This window comes from Saimiri boliviensis, chromosome X (assembly GCF_048565385.1).
Source record: "Saimiri boliviensis isolate mSaiBol1 chromosome X, mSaiBol1.pri, whole genome shotgun sequence".
In the NCBI taxonomy this organism is placed as follows: domain Eukaryota; kingdom Metazoa; phylum Chordata; class Mammalia; order Primates; family Cebidae; genus Saimiri; species Saimiri boliviensis.
Genome location: NC_133470.1, coordinates 126126468 through 126151107, shown reverse-complemented (window position 1 = coordinate 126151107; position 24640 = coordinate 126126468). Strand labels below are relative to the sequence as shown.

General features: G+C 45.9%; 2 protein-coding genes across 7 annotated transcripts in view; one reads left to right on the top strand and one right to left on the bottom strand.

Moving 5' to 3' along the window:
• Positions 1 to 15814, top strand: part of ATG4A (autophagy related 4A cysteine peptidase) — a 67517-nt gene extending 51703 nt beyond the window's left edge. For all 5 annotated transcript variants that reach the window (XM_074391652.1, XM_003935866.2, XM_010346368.3 and 2 more), the window contains 7 exons: positions 2182 to 2261; positions 2905 to 3092; positions 3214 to 3292; positions 10788 to 10933; positions 12425 to 12481; positions 14111 to 14219; positions 14776 to 15814. In XM_074391652.1, coding sequence (XP_074247753.1) covers positions 2182 to 2261; positions 2905 to 3092; positions 3214 to 3292; positions 10788 to 10933; positions 12425 to 12481; positions 14111 to 14219; positions 14776 to 14846 — 730 coding nt within the window. In that variant the 3' untranslated portion in view covers positions 14847 to 15814. The remainder of the gene's footprint in view (positions 1 to 2181; positions 2262 to 2904; positions 3093 to 3213; positions 3293 to 10787; positions 10934 to 12424; positions 12482 to 14110; positions 14220 to 14775) is intronic.
• Positions 15815 to 16687: 873 nt separating this feature from the next.
• The window catches only part of COL4A6 (collagen type IV alpha 6 chain), a 309755-nt gene continuing 301802 nt past the window's right edge, over positions 16688 to 24640 (bottom strand). For both annotated transcript variants that reach the window (XM_074391649.1, XM_039464115.2), the window contains 5 exons: positions 24452 to 24598; positions 23007 to 23123; positions 21573 to 21764; positions 20574 to 20860; positions 16688 to 18382 (listed from right to left, as the gene is read on the bottom strand). In XM_074391649.1, the coding sequence (XP_074247750.1) occupies positions 18122 to 18382; positions 20574 to 20860; positions 21573 to 21764; positions 23007 to 23123; positions 24452 to 24598 (1004 nt within the window). In that variant the 3' untranslated portion in view covers positions 16688 to 18121. The remainder of the gene's footprint in view (positions 18383 to 20573; positions 20861 to 21572; positions 21765 to 23006; positions 23124 to 24451; positions 24599 to 24640) is intronic.

Genomic DNA, 24640 nt, shown 5'->3' with positions numbered 1-24640 from the left:
TACTGTGCTAAGTTCTGGGTGTACAGAAATAAACTTGACACAGTCCTTGCTATCGGAGGAGACCAACCCCAGGGGAGTCTCGGAATCAGTTTGTCATCTCATAGCAGACTCAAGGTGTCCCAGCGTGTTATTTTTGCAGTTGTCTTGTTAAATTCCAGAATTCACCTCCCACCACAAGAGGCAAGGTGGAGAGGTCAGAACCAACTTTTTGAAAGCAAATGGGGTGAGTGATATTAATACTTAACGCCTGCAGACCACCATACCTGTTTTCACTCTAACAACCTATCACTGGATGGAAACTCCAGGAGGGTAGAGATTGTATTTATCTTGTTCACTCTGTAACTCTTTCACATAGAGCTGCCTGGCATACATAAGTACTCAATATGTGCTGGATGAATGAATGAAAATGGCAGCCAGAATCTGGGACCAGATTTAGGGATCAGAAGATTGAAACCTTCTGGCCGCCTGTGGTGTATTCAGCTCCTGGGCATTATGGGAGGACCTATTCCATCCAAAGTACAGATGGGACCCTATTTCCATTACTAACCAGTCTTCAGGGAACTAGAATGCTTTGGGGATGTATATGTCAGGGGGTTGGCCTGGACTTTTTGGGGACCCAGGGAAAATCTATATTGATTTTACTCCTTGCTGACAATGTAACCTCTCTGTGGCTGCTTTCTTGCCATAGTCAGAGTGCCTTTTGGACATCACTGACTCTGCTGATTAAAAATCTGGCAGGATTTCAGGAATCACTGTATGAACTTAGTGTGGAAAGTGTAAGATTAGATTGACTGTGCTGAGCCCAAAAATCCAGCTTGAAATGGTTGGTGTTAAAATAACATCCCTCAGAATTTGCTTCTTTCTTCTAAATTTTGAAGTTACCTACAACAAAGTGGAAACAAATCTTTTTTTTTTTTTTTTTTTTTTTTTGAGATGGAGTCTTACTCTGTCGCTCAGGCTGGGATTACAGGTGCCTGCAACCACACTCAGCTAATTTTTGTGATTTTAGTAGAGACAGGGTTTCACCGTATTGGTCAGGCTGGTCTCGAACTCCTGACCTCAGGTGATCCGCCTGCCTTGGCCTCCCAAAATGCTGGGAATACAGGCGTGAGCCACCGCGCCAGCATACATTTTTAAAAAAAGAATGTAAATAGGTTCCAATTCATTATATCATTAGCATTAACAACAGCATATGATGATGATGATGATGATGATGATGATGATGATGATGATGACGATGATGATGTTATTGTTATTATTGTGGGAAAAGATAATTCTTTAAAACGAATGAAATACAAGTGTGATCATGGTAGTTACTGTCTTCCTGGGAGCTACCTGGTAGAGAGAATGTGTTTTCTTTGGTCCAACGAGACTGGGCTTTACCCACACATCCCAGAGGTAACCAGGTTAAACATGGTTTCTCTGAAACTGGCAAGGGAAGAAGAAGGAAGGGGAGAAATAGGCGGGGTACTTTACATAGACCTCAGATCATCTCTCTTTTAAAGGAGTTTTCTTTCTAATTTCCCATAAAGTCCTACAGTTGAGCATGCTGGCTCTCTTCAGCTGCTGACAGGTAAAGCTCGGCCCCTGAGTCAATCTGGGGCCTATGTCACTTGAGAGGCATTCTCACTGCAGCTGAGGAGGAGTAGAAGTGATCTCTGTCTCTGTCTCTCTCTCTCTCTCTCTCTCTCTCTCTCTCTCTGGGTTTACATGGAACATATTCTCCATATTATCTATCATCCCAAACAAATATATATATTTTAAGAACACCTTTCTTTTCAAACAAAATTGTTTTTACAGTTTCCCTTTTTAAAAATAAAATTTCAGTAACTCAGAATGTCCTTTGTTTAAGAAAACAGTCTCTTAGGACTTTGAGAGCAGATGCTTGGGTAACTTTTCTTTTTTCCCCTGTAGGAGTCCCATTATTTTGTGAAGTAGACTTCTTCAGGTTGTAAAGCAGAAACTTCTTTTTGAGGTTCAGATACAGTGACTTTATGACATTCTCAAGGTCTCTGGACATGGAGCATCCCAGATCTCTGGCAAAGAAGCCAGAGCCAACCTGAACACCAGCTTTGTGGCTCAGCATTTGGTGACTTTAGGAACACTGGGCATAAATTGTACTGTTTTCTGCTGATATTTCCATCTTCCCAAATTGTGACTTCATTATACATTGCTTTGCAGAAAACTTGCTTTATTTGACGAATGGAATTCCTTGGCTGTTTATGTTTCAATGGATAACACAGTGGTCATTGAAGATATCAGTGAGTTACCAGCCTGTTTAACTTCCCAGCTGATGGGTGATGAGTTCCCTTCTCACCATTCAGAATTCTTGGGCTCAAGAGAGTCTCTCTGGTCTTCCCCACCAGGACAGGGAAGCTTAGGGGAGCATAGGGTTCTGATTCTCTTTCTTTTCAGCTTTCTGAAAGGGAGAACACAATTAAAGGGGCTTTGCTGCCCCAACTGAGGTACCACACTCATTCACTACAGCAAATACAAAGTGTGTGTAATAATCTATTCAGCCACCAACAGATCTTTCATGGAGGCCCACTCTTGTCCAGGCCTGTGCTTCCTGCACCGGGGAGTGAGAGCAACCTAGAGATACAGTTCCTGTCTCAAAGACTCTGACAGATTTGAGAAATGAGATTCTTCCAATGAGCCCAGAATCCCTATTGGGAGCTGAACAAGTACCCAGCGGCCAGAAAGAAGAGCATGAGCTCTAGAGGAATGGCTTGGGCTTTGTGCGAGAGGGGAGTCAGCTCAGTCCTGGTAGCAGAGGACAAGGCCTTCTAGGGAGGGAGGCAGGGTTGGAGTGGGGGAGCATGTGAGGTTCACCTTAGTTTTGATTTTAGAATATCTTTTAGCGCTGAAGACTCCTTATCCAATTTTCTGTTCTTCCATTTCTAGAAAAAATGTGCCGTGTCCTTCCCTTGAGTGCTGACACACCTGGTGACAGGCCTCCCGATTCTCTGACTGCTTCAAACGAGAGTAGGGGCACCTCTGCCTACTGCCCAGCCTGGAAACCCCTACTGCTCATTGTGCCCCTTCGCCTGGGCATAAACCAAATCAATCCTGTCTATGTTGATGCATTCAAAGTAAGTCACTCCTTTCCCTGAGCCCATTGTTGCCTGCCCATCACACTGCCATCTCAGCACAGAGATCCGTGAGCAGCAGTCCACAAGTGAGTTGAGAATCTTGCATTCTCTTTCTCTCCAGGAGTGTTTTAAGATGCCACAGTCTTTAGGGGCATTAGGAGGAAAACCAAATAACGCGTATTATTTCATAGGATTCTTAGGTAAGAAAGGAGGAATCACAAGTAAGTCATCTTGGGCTAGGGGAGGGCGTGGGGACAAGGTTTGCATGGGAGACCAGTTAGTGGGTTCACATCTAGCCCAGGGATGCCGCGGCCTCTGGTCAGCTCCTTCTGTCTCCAGCCTGATTGATAGAGAGTGATGTTTCTGTATGCCTGATGGAAAGCAGGTCCCGTTTCAATGCCTTTACTTCCTTGCTTCTTGGTAAGATGGTTCTATTGCTTTCCCACTGGATAGCCCCAAGGTCACAGCATTGCTCCAGCATGTTTCTCTCCTGCCTGTGGGCCTAGGGTAGTGGAATTTCAATCGCTTGGCTTTGCCAATATCTCTCTTATTAGGGTTCAGGTACTTAGGCTTGGAGCTGTCCTCTAGCTTCCAGGCCCCCACAGCTGGGCCTGCTGACTCATTGTTAAGAGCTGTGACAGGGTGGGAATTAGAGGAGGCAAAGACAGAAGTATCCCTTTCCTGAGAATGGGGTCTAAGCCTTAAAAGCACTAACCTCTTCATGTGGACCCGAGCAGGCAGCCCAACATTCCCTGCATAGGAAGTCACCTCTGGAAACCCAGTTTCTTTACTCACTAGCTGTGACCAGAGACATTTGAAGGCCTTGGCACACAAGGTAATCTAGCCCAGTGCTTCTGAAGCTTTAGCATGCACATGAATCCCTTTGAGAGCCTGTTGGAGTGGAGGTTCAGTAGGTCTGGGGTGGGGCCTGAGATTCTGCATTTCTAACTAGCTGGTGCTGATGCTACTGGTCCACAGACCACACTTTGCATACCCAGGGTCTAGACACCTGGTCAGTGCTGAAGAGCACAAGTTAGAGAGTGACGTGGCCAGGGAATTTGGTACAGGACACCTCTTTCAGGAGTGGAGTGGTCTGAGACTTCGGCTCAAGAAAGTTATAAGCTCAGACTGGTTGACAGGCAGGGGAGAGCTCCAGGAGTCACAAGGAAATGGCATGAGGGCACATGCAAAGGACACAGTAGAGATGGCCTTAGTCACCCACCCTAACCCATGTCCTCTTGGATGTTCAGGGAGGTGAGGTGGGATGGGAACACACATACCTAGCTTTGCATGCCAATCCACCACTTGTGAGCTGTGTAACTTCAGGAAAACGATCCATATTCAGTCTCAGATTCCTCTTATGTAAAATGGGACTAACGCCTGACTCACCCTGTTGTCATCTTACAGTAAAGCGTTCAGCAAAGAGCCAGGCATATAGGACAGTCACTGAAAGGTGGCTGCACCTTGGCTTACCTCAACACCTCTTTTCTTTGCCAGACCCCTTCTTCCTTTCTTTAGGTTAGGGGGTGGGGTTTGCACAGCTGCCCCTGTTCTCTCTAATGCTGCCATCTATTGGTTGAGCCTAAGAATTACAGCTAAATGGAAACGAGCCTGTAGTGTAGGGGCTTTATTTTTCGAAGTACAAAACCTAGTATTTGGAGTTCTGCAAAATCAGATGCCCTGTGTTCCTAAGCATTTGGGTTCAAAGAAAATGTTGCAAAAAATAAACTTCCAATTGTTCATGCTTGACTTGGTCTGTTCAGGCTGCTATAACAGAATAGTGTAGACTAGGTGGCTTTACAAACAACAGAAATTTATGGCTCACTGTTCTGGAGGCAGGAGGTCCAAGATCCAGGCACTGGCAGATTCAGTGAGGGCCCACTTCCTGGTTCATAGATGGCTGGTTTCTTGCTGTGTTCTCAAATGGCAGAAGGGACAAAGGAACTTTTTGGAGTCTTTTTTATGAGGGCACTAATCCATTCATAGGGGCTCCACCCTCATGACTTAATCACCTCCCAAAGGCCCCAGTTCTTAATACCATCATATTGGAGGTTAGGATTTCAACATGAGTTTTAGGGAGACATAAACATTCAGTCCGCAACAGTGTTTGAGGACAAGTTTGAAACATATTGGAAAATAACTTTGGAGGAATCTCAGTGAATAGAGTATGTGATTCCTGGGTACCCTGGCCTCCTTATCCCAAGTTACTTACAGAGAATTCTCCAAGCTGGTGTAGCCCTCCTGTTTCTTGAGGCCACTGGGTCAGGGTAGCTCTTGTGAAGTTTGACTACTCATTAAAAAGATGTGGGCAATCCTCAGTTCTTTAGTAGCCCAAGACAGAGCTTCGCACAGTCCCCATTTGCTTGTTAACTTTTGTAAGTCTTTTGTGTAAACTTGAGAGCTTCAAGTCCCTCCATATCCCCTTTTCTGACTCATACCGTTACTGTCTGAGGTTTAGTGGTCCAGATTGGCAGAATGTCTGAAGGTAAGAAAGAGATGCAAATTGGCATTTTCTAAATAGTTGTCCTGTGCCAGACACTCTGCAAAGTATATTATCTCTCTTTCTACACACACACACACACACACACACATATATATATACACACACACACACACACACACACACACACACGCACACACATATATACACACACATATATACATATATATACATACATATGTACATATACATGACATATATACGTATATACAATATTCCTGTGAGGTAGAGACTGTTATTTCTCTTTTACATGCAGTGAAACAAAGAGCTAAGATTAAGAGAGATTTAAAAAGGTTATTTCTTCAAGATGACTCAGCTAGAAAGTAGTGAAGCCAAGATTCGATCCCAATTTGGTCATCTCTACCTGCCACCTTCCGTTGCTCCTCCAGGACCCTCCTGCCCAGTAGGAAACTGAGAGAGCTCTAGGTGTGGGAGGATATGGCCAGGATGAGACTCTGGCCTTCAGATTTTGCCTGCTTAGAGGGAAGGAGATGTTGGTTCCCTGCCCTTGGGTATAGGTTGCCACCTGGAGATCTGTAGCATTAGCCCTGCTTCTGCAGGTGGCTGGCCAGCCTGCCTCTTCTCTCCAGGCCTCATTAGAGACCTTTGTTTAGTCCCCAGATCATTTCTAGAGCTTTTTATATCTATCCTGTATCTTTTTTTGTTTTTGAGACGGAGTTTCGCTTTTGTTACCCAGGCTGGAGTGCAATGGCGTGATCTCGGCTCACCGCAACCTCCGCCTCCTGGGTTCAGGCAATTCTCCTGCCTCAGCCTCCTGAGTAGCTGGGATTACGGGCACGTGCCACCATGCCCAGCCAATTTTTTGTATTTTTAGTAGAGACGGGGTTTCACCATATTGACCAGGATGGTCTCGATCTCTTGACCTTGTGATCCACCCGCCTTGGCCTCCCAAAGTGCTGGGATTACAGGCTTGAGCCACTGCGCCCGGCCTATCGTGTATCTTTTAAAAAAAAAATTTATTTCGGATTCAGGAGGTACATGTGCTTGTTTGTTACATGGGTATTACATGTGTAATGGTGGGGATTGGGCTTCTAGTATACCTATCACCAAAATCTTGAGCATTATACCCCAATGGATGATGATTAGATAAATAAAATGTAATATATACACCGTGGAATACTATGTAGCCGTAAAAAGTAATGAAATCATGTCCTCTGCAGCAACATGGATGGAGCTGGAGGCCATTATCCTAAGTATATTATATCTCTTATAAGCACTCTCAGCTTGTGACTGGGTATGATGGTTTACACTGGTAATCCCAGCATTTTGGGAGGTGGATCACTTGAGGCAGGTGGATCACCTGAGTTCAGGAGTTTGAGACCAGCCAGGGCAACATGGTGAAACCCTGTCTCTACCAAAAATACAAAAAATTAGCTGGATGTGGTGGTGCATTGCCTATAGACCCGACTACTTGGAAGGCTGAAGTGGGAGGATTGTTTGAGCCTGGGAAGTCAAGGCTGCAGTGAGCTGATATTGTGCCACTGCACTCCAGCCTGGGGTGACAGATTGTATTAGTGTTCTCAAGAGGGCCAGAACTAATAGAATGTATATAATCGTACATCTGGCCATTTCTCCTTCCATGCAAAGTGCACAACCAGCTGCACTGCTCCAAGTTGTGACCACTGGGAAGATTTCCCTTCAATGGGCCAGAGTGACACACCCAAGTGAGGAATGTGTTACCTCTAAAATCCAAATAGGCCTGCTAGGCATTGTGCCTCTTTCTTGGTTGTAGGAGGGGCCAAATGCAGCAACTTACCCTTCACCTTAGGTGGAATATCTCGACAGGCCCCACACCACTGCACCCCTATACATTTTACTCAGGTAGAGGGACCCTGAATTTTAGCTGGATTTATTTCCCATCCTCTGGCATACAAATGTCTTACCCATAAATCCAGTGTGTTTGCTACTTCTTGCTCACTGGATCCAATCAGCATAATGTCATCAATGTAATGGACCAGTGTGATGTCTTACGGAAGCAAAAATCGATCAAGGTCTCTCCAAATAAGATTATGACACAAACCCAGAGAGTAGGACAGTAAAGGTATATTGCTGGCCTTGCCAGCTGAAGGCAAATTGCTTCTGGTGGGCCTTATGGGCAGGAATGGAGGAAAAGGCATTTGCCAAGTCAATGACTGCATACCAGGTACCAGGAGATGTGTTAATTTGCTCAAGCAATGAAACCACATCTGGTACAGCAGATGCAATTGTAGTCACCACTTGGTTAAGCTAACAGTAATCCACTGTTATTCTCCAAGATACATTTGTCTTCTGCGCAGGCCAAATGGGAGAGTTGAGCGGGGATGTGGTGGGAATCACCACCTCTGGGTCTTTCAGTTCCTTGATGGTGGCACTAATCTCTGCAGTCCCTCCAGGGATGCAATATTGTTTTTGATTTACTATCTTTTCTAGGTAGAGGAAGCTGCTAATGCCTTCCATTTGGCCTCTCCCACTGTAGTAGCCCTTACCCTACTCGCCAGGGAGCCAATATAGGGGTTTTGCCGGCTGCTAAGTGTGTCTATGCCAATTATGCATTCTGGCACTGGGGAAATGACCACAGGATGAGTCTGGGCACCCACTGGGCCCATTGTAAGTTGGACCTGAGCTAAAACTCCATTAATTACCTGACCTCTATAAGCCCCTACTTTAACTGGAGGACCACATTGACGTTTTGAGTTCCCCGGAATCAACATCAGCTCAGAGCCAGTGTCCAGTAGGCTCCGAAACATCTGATCATTTCCCTTTTCCCAATGCACAGCTACCCTGGTAAAAGGCCAGAGGTCTCCCTGGGGAAGGATGGGAGAAAGATTCACTGTATAAATTGTCAGTAATGTAGTGAGGTCCTGCAGGCTGAGGAACAAAGACAGTCAGACTGAATTCTAAAATTGAAGAACTTGGAGTCTGATGTTCAAGGGCAGGAAGCATCCAGCATGGGAGAAAGATGCAGGCTGGGAGGCTAGGCCAGTCTCTCTTTTTCACATTTTTCTGCGTGCTGCACTGGCAGTTGATTAGATTGTGTCCACCCAGATTAAGGGTGGGTCTGCCTTTCCCAGCCCACCGACTCAAATGTTAATCTCCTTTGGCAGCAGCACCCTCACAGACACACCCAGGATCAATACTTTGTATCTTTCAATCCAGTCAAATTGACATTCAGTATTAACCATCACACAGAAGGAGAGCCTGTCTCAAATAAATAAATAAATAAATAAATGATGCAGCTCGTTAAGCTCCACTCCATGCATGCATGCATGCACGTGCGCGCGCGCACACACACACACATACACACACACACCCATGGGAAAAGGTTCTGGTCAGAGTCAGAAAAGATATTATTCCTAACACCTTAGCTCCAGACATCCCAATAGATGGCTCAGATCTAACCCTGTTTTTTGCTGTTTTCTTGCCTACAGCTTTCTTTCCCTTGGACCTTTCTATGGTTCTAGGTAGGCTTCCTTCGAACCATCTTGGTTGCTCTTGGCTTTTTTGCTTTCAGTGATCTTGCTCACCTGTGGTCTAGGGGAAAAATAGCTACCTGGACTTTCATAAAGCAAGTCATATGGGGGCATTGATTTCTATATACTCTCAAAAATACATTTGTAGGGAATTACTGTTGATTTGCAGTAAAGTAATTCTCTAGCCACCTTCTATTTGTATTTGTTTGTTTGTTTTGAGACGGAGTCTTGCTCTGTCGCCCAGGCTAGAGTGCAGTGGCATGATCTTGGCTCGCTACAACCTCCACCTTCTGGGTTCAAGCAATTCTCCCACCTCGGCCTCCCGAGTAGCTGGGATCACAGGCACATGCCACCGTGCCCAGCTAATTTTTGTATTTTTTTTTTAAGTAGAGATGGGGTTTTACTATGTTGGCCAGGCTGGTCTCAAACTCCTGAACTTGTGATCCCCCCACCTCAGCCTCCCAAAGTGCTGGGATTACAGGCATGACCCACTGCGCCTGGCCCTGTATTGTGTTTTAAGCATATCACAAAGGTGAAATCTTCTGGTCCTTGTACTATATAATGAGTCAACTAGAATAGGACCAATGACCCCATTTTAAAAATAAGAAAATTAAGACAGAGAGTGAATTAAGTGGTTTGTCCTTGGCTTATGATAGAAAAATGTTAAACTTTTCATGAGCCTTCAGAGACAAAACATTCTTTGCCAACAGAAACATGTAGATGTGCCCACACAATCCTGGATACCATTCCAGAGACAGTCTTCGGGGTGTCTTTCCCTACTCGAGTCTTTGCAAGCAGGTAGATGTCTCCTTACTTGCCTGATGTAGTCGAGTACACAGAATCCCAGATGGCCCTCAGGCCTAGACGGTGAGGCTGGGGTACCTCTTAGGCACTTTTGCGTCCTTAGCCTGTGGCTGGTGAACATGAGAGGGACTTTTAGCCCTTTAAATGTCAGGTCAAAGCAGAAATTTTATCCTAACCTCCTCCCATGTCATTTTGAGCTTAGACTTTTTCAATTTGATGAAGCACAGCTTAAATCTCTTGTGTCAAGGTCAGTCATCTCAAAGTGAATTTTCCAAGTGAGATGTTTCTTCGCTGATGGTAATGTGACAAAGGCAGTGCTTCCTGACGGGAACTTACTAACTTGCTAATAAGTACTAACTTGCTCGCTACTCAGGACCAGAAGTCAGCTCATTGGTTTCTCATCCATAAAGAGTCAGCATTCCCATTCCATAAAAAGTCAGCATTTCTTTTGAAGATCAGGACCTTCTCCCTTAGCAGAGGTGCTTTCTGAGCGTGGGGCTGATAGCCAGTGGTCTAGCCTGAGATGCTTTTCAATGTCAAGAGGCAGAAAGGTCCCTAATGGCACCTGGGCCCAAAACCTGGTGACTGCACCTACCACCTCTTTGCTACTGCTGCTCACAGAGCCTGCCATGCCATCTGTGGTCCCTCATTCCCACATTTTCTCAAACCTGTCACTTTCCATTTTTGGACTTGGACTTTGAGGAGATGTAAGTGCTAGGGCACATCTCCTCATTGGATGATATGATTTGGGTACAAGTGACTTCCTTTAAGCATGCTTACCCTGGCTTCAGGCTTTCAGTCATTCCATTCTCATTGTCACCAAGGGAGGGGTTAAGGCAACCAGAACACCTCCTCCCAAGGACAGCAGTGGGGCCAGGACCAGTAGTCCTTTGAGAGTTAAGCATATCTCTTTCAAAACAGGTGACGAGCTCATCTTCTTGGACCCTCACACAACCCAGACCTTTGTCGACACTGAAGAGAATGGAACGGTTAATGACCAGACTTTCCATTGCTTACAGTCCCCACAGCGAATGAACATTCTGAACCTGGATCCTTCAGTTGCATTGGTGGGTATCTGAAGGTTGGGTGGGCCAGGAGATAGGATGTGTACAGATTGGTTCCCTGGGAGTTATCCAGATTGCTAGGTAGGGAGGCAAGAGTGTGTTAGCTCACTTTCCCCATTAGAGGCAGTAGTATGGAGTGGGGAGGGAACGGACCCTCAGGCCAAACTGCTCCAGTTGGAATCTTGGCTCTGCCACTTACTAACTGTATTAGTCTCTTCTCCCACTGCTAATAAAGACATACCCGAGACTGGGTAATTTATAGAGGAAGGATGTTTAGTTGACTTACAGTTCCACATGGCTGGGGAGGCCTCCTAATCATGGCAGAAGATGAAGGAAGAGCAAGGGCACATCTCACATGGTGGCAGGCAAGAGAGCTTATGCAGGAGAACTCCCATTTATAAAACCATCAGATCTCGTGAGACTTACTACCACAAGGATGGTATGGGGGAAACCACCCCCATGATTCAGTTTTCTCTACCTGGTCCCACCCTTGACACGTGGGGATTATTACAATTCAAGGTGAGATTTGGGTGGGGACACAGCCAAACCCTATCACTAACTATGCATCTAGGAGGAGTCACTTAACCTTTCTGAGCCTCGGTCTTCTCATCTCTGAAATGAGGAAAAAAAATATTCCCTTCCTATGGGGTTGTATGAGGTACAGTGGATATAAGGCACTTAGCATGGGGCCTGGCACATTGTAAGTATTCTATACATTTTAGTTATTATCATCTTTCCCCCATTTCCTTCTTGTCCTCAAATTATTGCCACCCAGGGACAGGGAGGAAGGTGGGATATAACTAGGGAGAGATAAGGGAGCAAAATGCCCTGGGTGCATACAATCGAGGAAGCTGCAGGGTTTCCCCTAAACTATGTTTGGTCTGTACACACATTGAAGGGGCATCTGCCTGTGAAGTAGCCAGTGGTTCTGAGGTCTGTCTGTCCTCTCCTCCGGCTTAATCCAATTGTCAATATACCAGTGACCAAGAGCCGTAAGTCCTCCTCTTGTGGACCATTCTTTCACTACTCTGGGATGGCTTTGAGATTGGGGAAGCAGACTGATGGTTCTCTCTATTCTGATAGATGATTTCCTGAAGGCCAACACCATCTTCTTAAGTATTGCCTCCAGCTAAAAGTACTATTGGTTTTTGTTTGTTGGCTTAACTGAGTGTTCTTTGGAGATGTGTATATTTGTACACCAAATGTAGTGGAATTAACCCCACACTTTGAAGATATCTTCAAGTTAGAATATCTTGCAGCATGAGGAGAGAGGGAAAGGGACATAGAGCAAGGGTGAGAATGAGGGCGAGACTGAGAGAGGTGTGTATGTCTGACTAAGGCATTGAGTTAGGAAAGAGAGAAGACCAGTCTTCCTCCTTTATTGCTGGAAAGTCACATCCACAGAGACTAGCCCACATACTAGTTCTGGGCCGACAGCTCCATTGTGCAATACCAAGGGTAATTCTAAGTTGTGCTCTTTTGCTTTCCCCCAAGGGATTTTTCTGCAAAGAAGAAAAAGACTTTGATAACTGGTGTAGCCTTGTTCAGAAGGTAAAGCTGTATGTTTTTCTTAGTCTGAAAAATGAAGTTACTCAATTTGATTCCTTTTCAAGATTGTGTTTCATAGTAAAAATAATCCTACTCTGATATGACTTTACTACAAGAGAAAGAAACTAAGGCAACAAAGAAACTCTCAGGTGTGGGTGTAGGAATTCACTCAGGATGGTGGCCAAGAATATTAAGAGATAGTTATAAGTTATAGTAACAACCCACCTTGGAAGCCTGAGGGGTTTGCATTGGTTTCAGTAGAAGTTTCGGCTGAAGGCAGTCAACACCCCCTTTACATGTAGTTAATGAGAAAAGCCAATAGTTAAGGTATGTGTAGGAGTTTATCTGAATAACTCACTAACCTTGATGCAGGATAGCCCTCTGGGTCGGCCGGGGGAGATTGACGCCTTAATGGTGTTTACGCTGAGCATAGGAACCTAGCCTTTGATCTAAGTGATGTCGATTCAAAGCTTTGTCATTTGATGTGTACTGAAGAAAGGCCTAGAGTAAAGGCTGCCGGCATTGACCCTGCCAGGGGAGAGGCCATGGATACCCCCAGCCCACTTGTTTACTGTACTCTCTGTGTTTAAGTGTATTCATTCCTCACTGAGTCATGGTCTACAGGACATACCCCGGCAGATAGTGATCAACGTCTCATTTGGGAAATTATGTATAACTCTGGGGGAACTGAACAAAAACTTTGGTTTGAAATATGCTTAGTATATCAAGGGAGTTATATTTTTTAGTGATGAAACCTAATATTTTATCTCATTAATAGAGAATTATTTTCTAAAGGTAATACTTATATTTTAAAATGTAGCAAAACTGCATTTATACCACACTTAAAGGTGGAATGAGAATTGATAAGACCATGCCTTTTATTTCATTTTATTATCATTTTTAAGACAAAGTCTTACTTTGTCGCCCAGGCTGGAGTGAAGTGGTAAGATCTGGGCTCACTGCAAACTCCGTCTCCCAGGTTTAAGCGATTCTCCTCCCTCAGCGTCCCGAGTAGCTGTGATTACAGGCGTCCACCACCACTCCCGGCTAATGTTCGTGTTTTTAGTAGAGACAGGGTTTCACCACATTGGCTAGGCTGGTCTCATGCTCCTGATCCCAGGTTACCTGCCCACCTTGGCCTCCCAAAGTGCTGGGATTACAGGTGTGACCCACCATGTCTGGCCAAAACTGTGCCATTTAAATTAGGATACATACCATACATTTTGGACTGCCACTGAAACAATGCCAACATGTAGCAATAGTCTCTTAGGGCAGATTTAATTTGACTAACTGATATTTCTCTGGAGCCAATGCTTCAAGAACATCTCACCCCTAAAGTGAGCAGGACCCATGCATCTGACACAAGGACTGTGCCTCATGGTGGAGAACAGGCAGTGACTGCTGGCCTTCATAAGATACTCCCCACAATGTCCTTCCTTCCTGGCCAAACAGTAGATAGAATTGAAGGTGGCTGGGTCTTCAGATGGTTCAAGTAGAGGATGAGTGTATTTGCTAGGCCTCTGTTTTCACGTGGCAGCCACCAGACCACTGTCTCAGGGTTTGGGGTCCAAGATTACCAACTAGAAATGTTGTGAGTCTGCAGTGTTTACAACTGTTTTGGTATCTCCCCAGGAAATTCTAAAGGAGAATTTAAGGATGTTTGAATTGGTTCAGAAACATCCATCGCACTGGCCTCCCTTTATACCTCCAGCCAAGCCAGAAGTGACAACCACTGGGGCAGGTAAGCTGTTGTCCAGGGGCTCTTGGCTAGCAGACCCATGTGTAGCAATTGTTTTGTGAGAAAGAAGGAACTGTGGCCCATGCTTTCTGTGGACAGTAAAATTTCTGTTCAGCTGGAGTGATCAAAAAGAAAAGGTGCTCTGGTTATTTTAATCTTCTGATGAGCTGGTATTTACCAATTGCAAAGAATGACAGAAGAAGAAAGTGAGCTCATTGCAAAAGTTCTGTGCAAAATCAAGATGACTAGGATTGCTCTTTCATGGCCCGGTTCAGAGTAGCAAATTGAGGCCATCGATAATTCAGCGTATCTTGAAGGGCTTGCAGAGCCTTGGCCACATCACCGTCATTAGGTTTATGTAACAAGTCTGGCTATTTTGAGTCTTTATAGACAATTTCTAATACTTGGCAGTAGTTCTAATTGTAAGTCTTCTCCACACAAGTCTTTCTTTAGTAAAGCAATTAAAAATGCATAGTCGTAACTACCGAGTAATGTATTGATTGGCCACTTCAACCCAAGTGTCAAGCTTTTCTTCTTTCTCGTTTCTGTATACTGATAGAATTCATTGACTCTAATGAACAGCTGGAGGAGTTGGATCTGGAGGAAGATTTTGAAATTCTGAGTGTGTAGAATCCTGGGAACTCAACTTGGATGTCTGTCTTCCATCTGGCACCATAAAAACATGAACTTATTACATAAAACTTTAATAGTCAGCAAGTGCCTGATATGCCAATAGCATACAAACTCGATCGCTTTCATGACTGAGCCAATCACTGTTTCTCAGAAAACAAAACAAAACAAAACAAAATGACAGTAACCCTTTCCCAGAAAGAAATAGAACAATCATGGACCTAGGAGCAGAGGGATAAGGAGAAGTTCATTGCTTCTCAGCTTGTCTTACATGGCTACAGCGAGTCTTCAGCTGCTGCAATGAGGAGATGGATATCTGGAAGACAGACAGCAACTCTCAGCTTGCTTCAAGCACCAGCAGATAAGAGATGGTTAAGCTGGTCTTCTTCACCCTTTCAGGTGTGACCTCTTTTGGACTAAATACTAAGAAGCAATCTGTTCTCTTGCTCAAATAATAAAGTGACTGAATCAGGGAGGAAAAGGTTCTTGTTATATTAGTTGATTGTGTAGTTTAAGAAATTATAATTTATATCAAAATGTTTGTCAAAGAAATGATGTCAAATACACACTTCTTGATCTCCCTCCTATTTGTGGGAATCTTACTATTTGATGGGTCACTGTCCCCATTCTTACTGATACTTTTGTCAGATGTCACCCTGTCCTTAAATCAGATCATGATCACTTAAATCAGGGGTCAGCAAACTTTTGCTCTAAAGGGCCAGGCAGTAAATATTTTGGGCTTTGCAGGCTATGTGTCCTCTGTCACATCTACTCAACTCACTCTGCTGTTGACGTGCAAAAGCAGCCATAGACAATATGCAAGTAAATGAATGCGGCTGTAAGCCAAGAAAACTTTATTTACAAAAACAGGTGGAGGGCTGGGTTTGGGCTACAGGCTGTAGCTTGCCAGTGACTTAAATTGTTGATTTTTGTTTGAGAAATTAAAAATAAATTGTGTTTGAATTATACTCTGGTTGGATGACAGCCATATTTAGAACTATTCATATGGTAAATTACACATTTAAGCTGTGCATCATATGCAATTCCAAACTATTTTAGGACTAGCAACATAATAGGTTTTAAAGCATGTGTTCATGAAATTAGCTTCACTACCCACCCTCCCTCCTGTGAGAATGCGCCTCAAGCCCCAGCGATATCTTCCCGTTTTCCTTTTCTTGCTCCCTTAACTTGCCTGCATTTGACCCCCATTCTTCATCTACTCTCAAGGAAGGCCAGCAACTGGAAGCTAGCACCAAACCAATCTGCTTGTTTCCTTAGATTCCATGTTTTTCTTTTTTCCCCAGCATATTCCAGTGGTTCAAAATTCAAAAGATATCAAAGGATATCCAGTGATTTGTCGCGCTCTCTCTGATAGGTCAGTTCACGCCCTTGAAAATTCCGAATGGTATTAATTTCTTCTTTATCTTCCCAGAGGATGTATTTTATACACAGACATATGCACACACACTCATATACACACAAACTCACACACGCAGCTTGGATGTGATTTTAATTACTTGAACATTCTCTTCCTTTATCTGCAAAAGATCCTAATGCCACGGAAGTATGAAAATGCCTTTCTTGAACTTTTTTTTTACTTTTAAAAATTATTTATTCGTATCAACCTACATCATGCTTTGACATCTTGAACTCTAGTGTGTGACAGGGGTAAAAACAGGTATAGACTTATCTCGAAGCAGGTTATGGGTTTGTTGACTGTTAGATGACTGTTTCAGCCCTTTGACTTTGATCATCTAATTTTTTCCTGCCTCAGTATTTTGTTATAGAGTTCAACTTGGCAGTAACAGAAACCCCTGAGGCTCTGGGGGTGGGGGGGCTTATAAATTGCAGTGAGATGGACATTAGAAAACTTTTCATAAAAGAACCTCAAAAGAGTCACATGTTCAGATTTCATTTATTTTATTTGCTATGTACAAAATTGACACCATGCTTATTACTCAGGAGGTGAAGATAACAGTAATTCAGGTTACACCGATTATGCTTTGTCTGTATTGGCACAGTTTATATAATACTTAAGGAAACAAAATCACCTGGAAGGAATTGCCTCATGTCAACATAGCTGAGTATTCTGGGAAACTGGTAGTTAAAGAAAATGGCCAAAACAAATTCCACCAAACAGAATACAATGTACTGCATAGCCAGTTCAGGCTTGCTTTAGGTTTGCTGACTGCTCAAGAGAAGAGTGTGCTAGATTTTTATGACGTTTTAAAAAATAAAATAGTTTAATAGGCTACCTGTGAAAGTGCAGTTGGATAACTGTTTAACAGAAAGTCTTTAACATCCTCAGAATACAAGGAGACCAACACTGTGCGGCTCTAGTTTGCCACATTGCACACATCTGGATGACGTTTGGAATACATAGAGACTGCTGAGAAACTGGGATGTGGCATTTACCTTTTCGTTCCTGGAGGCAAAGGCAAAATTCACACCTCCTTACCCACCCACCCCTCTACTCCTGGCCCAGGAAAAAAGGTGTAATTCTCATTTCCTTTGATAGGCTTGGCCACATTTGTTGCATCCTCTGCTCTACTTTGAACCAGGCCAAGTTCTCTGTCTCTGGCTGGAGGGGGAACTGGCAAGGAGGAAGTGGTTTCTCTAGGACCATATGCCGTTAATGACCACCACCCCCAACCCAACTGCTGGCCTTCAAGCCTGCCTAAGCCGTATGTGGCCCAGTCTTGCTCATTCTGGAGAGAGCTAAAGCTCACCCTGAGCTACTGGCTGGCACCTCATTTCACCTGCCTAGACACAGTGGGCCTCCTTGGACAGTGAGGACTTGCTCTATGTAAACTTGAGCCATCCATGAATGTTCAGTTAGAAAATTTGTTTTAAATGTGGAAACGCTGGGTTCTGGTTTAAGCCGAATAATGTGTGCTGACCTCTGGACATGAAGAAATGACTGATTAGCCATTATGAAGAGCATTCCGATCAAGACAGTGAGGATAGCTAGTCTAAGAAAGTGGTGGTCCATCAAATCTTTCTGAGGTAGCCATGAATAGTCACACAATCATCCAAATCAAACGGTAGCACCAGCTTGACAGAAATGGGACAGCAGGTCTCAGCAGGGTGGGCTCATCTCTGTGGATCTGAGGGCTGGGGTCATCAGTGTCTGGTAGACTAGCCTAAATGAGACTCCAATGTACAACTTGACAGACAGGCAAAGGGGCTCAGGCCTTCCTTCAGACCTTTCAGGTTTGTGAGGTGACTGTTGTGAGGGGCAGAGGAGGGCAAGGGGCAGAGTGGCAGGTGCCGCCCTACAGGCTTTTCATACACACCTGGCAGCGACTTACTCGGGTGTGGAGCTGCCCAGCTTTCAGCGTTTCAGACACAGGCGACTCCCCAAACTGCTGCCTCTCCTCCACTGTAGTCAACCAGAAACTGTACTTGTTTGCAAAGTAGTGGCAGGTGCCTCGGGCACCACTGCACTCGATGAAAGGAGTGGCCCGAAAGTCCTCTAGGCAGGATCCAGGTGAGACCAGGGACTGGCCTCCACCCTCGGCACCAGCGGCAGTGTGCTGAAACAGACAGGAGATTAGTGCGTGAACTGTGCCTGCCAAGGGTTGGCATGGGGAGGGGATGGGTGCTTTGCTGCTATAGGGGGCACATGAGCTCCATTCCTAAGCCCTGGTCCCTCGTCTCGGCCCCAGCTTCAAGCCAGCATACCAAGAGGTGTGTTTTAGGGGCAGGGGCTGCTTCTCCTCCCTCATAGCCGCTTTCAGAGCCAAGAATGCACCCCTCCAAGCTCCCTAGTGACCTCCAAACCCATTATGTAGGGCAATGACTACATGTCAGGCAGAAATTCCCAAAAATACTGTCCCGCTGGGTTCAGAGGTGTGTTAGGTACTCCCTTGCAAAATTGCCACAGACAAATGGATCTGAGAAAGGCTGAGTGAAGGGAAATGTAATAGGCTCCGGACTGCAGTTCTCAGAGCCCTCCCTCCACTGTGCATTGTACTCTAAGAAGGAAAAGAGGGACAGCCCGAAATCTAGTGAGGTTTTCTTTAATTTGTTGTGTTGGGTCCAAAGGTCCTGGCCCTCACCTCAGAGGGCTCCCTCAGCATTCAGTTTCAGGGCTACATATGAGCTGTGGTCTTTAGTTGCTGTTCCCATAGACCGCAGCTCCTGTCTCTTCACACTCCTGCCCCTCTCCCTTCACTTTAGGTGGGTATCATCTGGACCACAGGAGATGGGGAAGAGGCCTAATACACAACTGAGTCAGCAAATGGCCAATGGGACAGATGCCCAAGTTGGCACACAGGGACTCCATACTTTGCAGAACTTTGCGAGAGTGAGAGTCTACATGGGACCTTTCATGTAACCCTTTTTTGACAGCTGAAGCATCAAAGCTTTCCTCATTTTGACCCTGAGAATCAAAAACTCTAAAATGCACAACACATTTTCCTGCTTTACTAAGTAGCAGGCACTAGGTTACTTTGAACTTTGCAGATGAATCAGGCTTGTCACTGTGAATGACAGTTTTTGTGGGGGATGATTATGTAAGAGCCCCATACCAAGGGGTACAGCTCGTAGAACTCTTGGGCCTCCTTTGAATTATTTTCCCCTTTTTAATAAATATGTCTCGTTGCGTCAAGATGCCTTGCTAGGCAGTCCAAATTCTCACTCTTACAAATATTCAGGAAAAATATTCTAGTATGTTAGGATTAATGTGTAAAGTAAGAGTAAAGAGATTCTGAATAAGGGCTAAGAGCCCTCCCATAAGCAGAGCATATGAGATTTAGTACAGAGTGTTTCTACCATTTCCTGTGGAAGTTCAGGGGCCTCTCCTTATTTCCTGGTCAGGGTGGTGGACAGGACAGAAGGACAGGTGAGGTGATTCTGTATTACACTGGGATGAACTGTCCAAAGTCCAAAGACAGACCATAACAAGGACAAGTACCTTTCCCCAAGTAGGTATGCTAATGTTGGGGGCCCGCAGCTTTGGTTATTTTTTTAAAGACACTCTCACCATATCACCCTTGGCAATTCAACAGAGAAGCTCTGGCAAGGCAGAGTACTCCAGTGGGTGCCACACTGGTTTTCCCTGGAGGCTGTCTTGACCCTAACATGACATTGTATTTGAAGAAACATCCTCAGGTATACACAGGATACTATGTGAGGGACCTGATGCCTCTTTGGGCTTGCAAATGTTCTTTTTCTTAGCAAGACACACTGCATGGCTGGCCGCTGCCTTCCCACTGAAATGGAGAGGCAGCAAAAATACCAGCAACGACATAACAACGCAGCATACACTCATCAGAGCCTTTTGGGAGGAGATGGCAGAGGCCAGAGGGATCTGGAAGGGTGGAGAGAAGAGGGGACCGTGCAATGGCTGGCCTAATTAGTGAGGTTGTTTCCTGGCCCCGAGTGGGGACAGACTGTCCTTCACTGTCCTCCCAGATCATAGTGTGTTTTGCTCTTCCCTTGGGAGTGGCATAACTGACACAGACGTGGAGATGGTGGGACACTGACCTGTGACTCACAGATATTCTAGCCCCTGAACCACTGAGTGCAAACTGCTGTCTTTCCTGTATACCCATAACTACCTGCCACTCATGCAGACTTGGGTTCTCCATTCTTTAGCCAAGCCTAGGCCACACATTACCGTTCTTTTCAAACTCTGTGCTTTCCACCTGGTGTCCCTTGAGCCTGGGAACCAGTCCAAGCCCTTTGCCTCCAATAGGGAGAGGGGGCAGTGCAGGACCTTACCATGAGGAAGGAGTATCCAATCCAGAGGCTGCGCCAGCCCAGGGGGCACTGTGGGATGGTGATGTCCTGGCTGTGCACAGCAATGGCTTGTGATGGCGCCTCACACACAGAGCAGCGGCTGATGTACTGGGCAATCTGGGTCTGGCCGACGGGCATCATGGGAATAGGGGCGGTAGTGGAGAGCCAGTAGGATTTATCATTGCGCCTGGCATAGTGGCACACCTCGTTGATGTTGCAGTAGATGAAGGGCATGGTGCTGAAGCGGGGCAGACAGGAGCCAGCAAAGCCTAGAAGGAGAGAAAGTGGGCAAGGGCAGGGAAGGTCTGGCTGAGAGGCTTTGACCAGATGGTGGTTTGGGTTTACATCCAACCACTTGCACCAGACTGGGGCAGCCCTCTCCTTCCAATCCTGTAACACTGTACACATGCTGAAGTGTGTTGATCAAATTCTATTTGAAATGCACCAGGGAGATTTGATAATAACAAGAATCTTTTTATAAACTGTATAATTCTGCCCTAATTAATCTGTTTTGAAAGAAACAGCATTTAATAGACTGAGTCTGCTTTTAAGATTTAGCACGTCAGCAGACAACACAATTAATTCTCAGTTAATCATCATTGCCCTGCGGGTCATATTATTATTATGACTACTACTAATTGCTAATATTTAATGGATGCTTAAATGTCAAATGTTGCTCTAAGCATTTTACATTGCGTGATTAATTCATGCAATCCTTCCACCAACCTGTGTGATAGGCACTAGAATTAGCTTTGCTTCATTAAGGAGGAAGCCAAAGCTTAGAGAGGTTGAATAACTAATGCAGTGTACACAGCTAGTAAGTGATAGAGCCAGGATTTGAACCCAGATCCACCTGACTCCAGAGTTGATGCTTATAACTCTACACAGTAGTGGGCCTAGAGAGGACTGGAAGAAGAGAGGGGTTGGCTGTTGGTGTTTGTGGAGACAGGTCACGAGGGCTGCCTCAGAGCCGGTACCTACCCAGATCCTGGTTGTGAGCTTTCTCCTGTCCCTCCACGAACAGTAAGCTGTACCCCACCCACAGCTGACTCATCCCGATGGGACACAGGGGCACCTGTTCCGACTGGCTGTGCTTTACCAATGTGTAGCCCACTCTCACGCTCTGGCCAGGCATTCCAGGCATCCCGAAGGGGCCTTGCTGCCCTGGAGCTCCTGAGAGAGACAGCATAGGTGAGTGTGGTGCAGCTAATGATCACATCAGCTACTCACATTGTGCCAAACATTGTTCAAGGCATGTTATACACATGTGTTATCTCACTCAATCCTCTCAATGACCCTGAGAAATGGTATTACCACCTCAATTTTTAGATGAGGAAATTAAGGCTCAGATGTTCTACAGCTATTAAGTGGTAGAGCTACAACTCTATCTCAGATGTATCCAGCTACAGAGGCCCCACTTTTCAAAGTACATTGTTAAGCTTCTTTCCTACAGCCACCTGGCCTTGAGGTCTCTCTGAGTAGGGATTAGGGTGTGGAGAGGGACACTTCTCAGGTCCAGCCTTGCAGGCCCTCATAGGAGGTAACTATGTAGCTGCTGAATCAGAGGCAAGGAAAGCAGAGTTAGGTTTAGCAGGGTAAAATATTTCCCTCCTCGGCTGGGCGCGGTGGCTCACACCTGTAATCCCAGCACTCTGGGAGGCCGAGGCGGGTGGATCACGAGGTCAAGAGATCGAGACCATCCTGGTCAACATGGTGAAACCCCGTCTCGACTAAAAATACAAAAAATTAGCTGGGCATGGTGGCATGTGCCTGTAATCCCAGCTACTCAGGAGGCTGAGGCAGGAGAATTGCCTGAACCCAGGAGGTGGAGGTTGCGGTGAGCCGAGATCGTGCCATTGCACTCCAGCCTGGGTAACAAGAGCGAAACTCCGTCTCAAAAAAAAAAAAAAAAAAAAAAAAAAAATTTCCCTCCTCTCCTGACCATGACAGACATGACTAATCAATTGCCACAGTTTCCCACTGAGCCTCTGAGCTGTTCTCTAGTCAGGGCAACTAATTTGTCATCCCTGATATAAAGTGGGACATAAATAAAGAGGTATATGGACAGCCACACCCTTGAACATCCCCCTCCCATGTGTGTCAGAATCCCCGGGTAGAAAAGGGGAGGTACAGGGCAGAGGGCCATCTGTAGTATAAAGTCAGACCTTTTAAGCACTGGAAGAGAGCCCAGAAAAGGATTTGGAACAGTCCTTTGCCTTCCAGAATGTAGGGCATCCCTTCACAGGCTCAGAGGCTAGTGGAGAGTGAATGGACTTAAGAGCGCAGTTTTTGAGCCTCTTAGGAATGTCAAGCTCTACCACAGGGTTTACTAAGTTTCAGACTTGAAGTTTTACTCACACCCTAGCCTCAAATCCTCCCAGACCCCCCCTGCCTCCTAATGTGACATCATCAGACCTTCAAATCCTGGAGGGCCTTGCAGTCCAGGCAGACCAGGATCACCAAGAGCCCCAGGTGGGCCTGGGAGCCCATTGGGGCCATCTTTGCCAGGGATGCCAGATAAACCTTTGAAGCCTGCGGGAGAGAAAGCCCAAATGAGGGTATTCATTGTAGAGGCGCCTTCCCCAGGAAAGGGGAGTTGTGTGTCATGCCCAAGACTTGCTAGGAGATGGTAAACTGGCGGTTGATTCGGTGTGCTGCCTGGGCTAGTTCTTAGTTCACGGGGACATCTCTGCCCTGAGGCAGTGCCCTCGACTTAGCCTTTCTGAGCCCGTTCATGCCCACTTCCTCCTCCCTTCTTCTCATCCTCCCAGCAACACTGGAAATTATGCAGGACAACTGCAAGCATCCCATATCAGAAATGAGAACACTAAGGCTGGGTGCGGTGGCTCATGCCTGTAATCCCAGCACTTTGGGAGGCTGAGGCAGGCTTAAGTCAGGAGTTTGAGACCAGCCTGGCCAACATGGGGAAACCCCGTCTGTATTAAAAATACAAAAATTAGCTGGGTGTGTTGGCATGCCCCTATAGTCCCTGCTACTCAGGAGGCTGAGGTGGGAATATCACTTTAATACCAGAGGTGGAGGTTGCAGTGAGGTGAAATGACACCACTGCACTCCAGCCTGGGTGACAGAGCAAGTCTCCATTAAAAAAAAAAAAAAAAAAAAAGCCAGGCGCGGTGGCCGACGCCTGTAATCCCAGCACTTTGGGAGGCCGAGGCGGGTGGATCATGAGGTCGAGAGATCGAGACCATCCTGGTCAACAGGGTGAAACCCCGTCTCTACTAAAGATACAAAAAATTAGCTGGGCATGGTGGCACGTGCCTGTAATCCCAGCTACTCAGGAGGCTGAGGCAGGAGAATTGCCTGAACCCAGGAGGCGGAGGTTGCGGTGAGCCGAGATCGCGCCATTGCACTCCAGCCTGGGTAACAAGAGCGAAAACTCCGTCTCAAAAAAAAAAAAAAAAAAAAAAAAAAAAGAAGAAAGAGAAGAGGACACCGAGACCCGGAGAGACTTCTAACTTACTCCGATTGTGGCAAAGCTTGCCAGGTTTTCTGTCCCCAAGCTTTAGAGTTCCTTCATTGTCTCCTGTGGCCATTTATTCACCACGACACTCTCTCCATCTCTCTGCAGCACGTTAGAGAGACATGAGTGGTCTGGAGCGGCCCTGAGAGGGTGGCCTTGCTCTACCCTCACATCCACTAAAGCCAAGTACCAAGTACAACCAGCACCGTGCTGGTCCTGCTGGCCCTTCTTCTCCCCAACAGGAAGCATGGGAACTTTGTGAAGGAACAGAAGCAATGCTTGATGAAGGCACACCCTTGGAGATGGACGTCGAAGCCAGCCTCTCAGCCAAGCTGTCTCAACTCCCCAAGAAATCTCCTTTCTCTGGCACCCTCCTCACCTTGTAGGCCTACAGGGCCTTGAACCCCAGGGTCCCCAATGAGGCCAGGGATGCCGTCAATGCCTGGTAGACCCAAGGGCCCGGGAGGAACCTGGACAGCTTCTGCAGTTGGTGTTTGTCCCGGAGCACCTTGGGGGCCGGAAGAGCCTGTTGGCAGGTGGGGTAAATGAGAATATCAGGCTGAGGCAG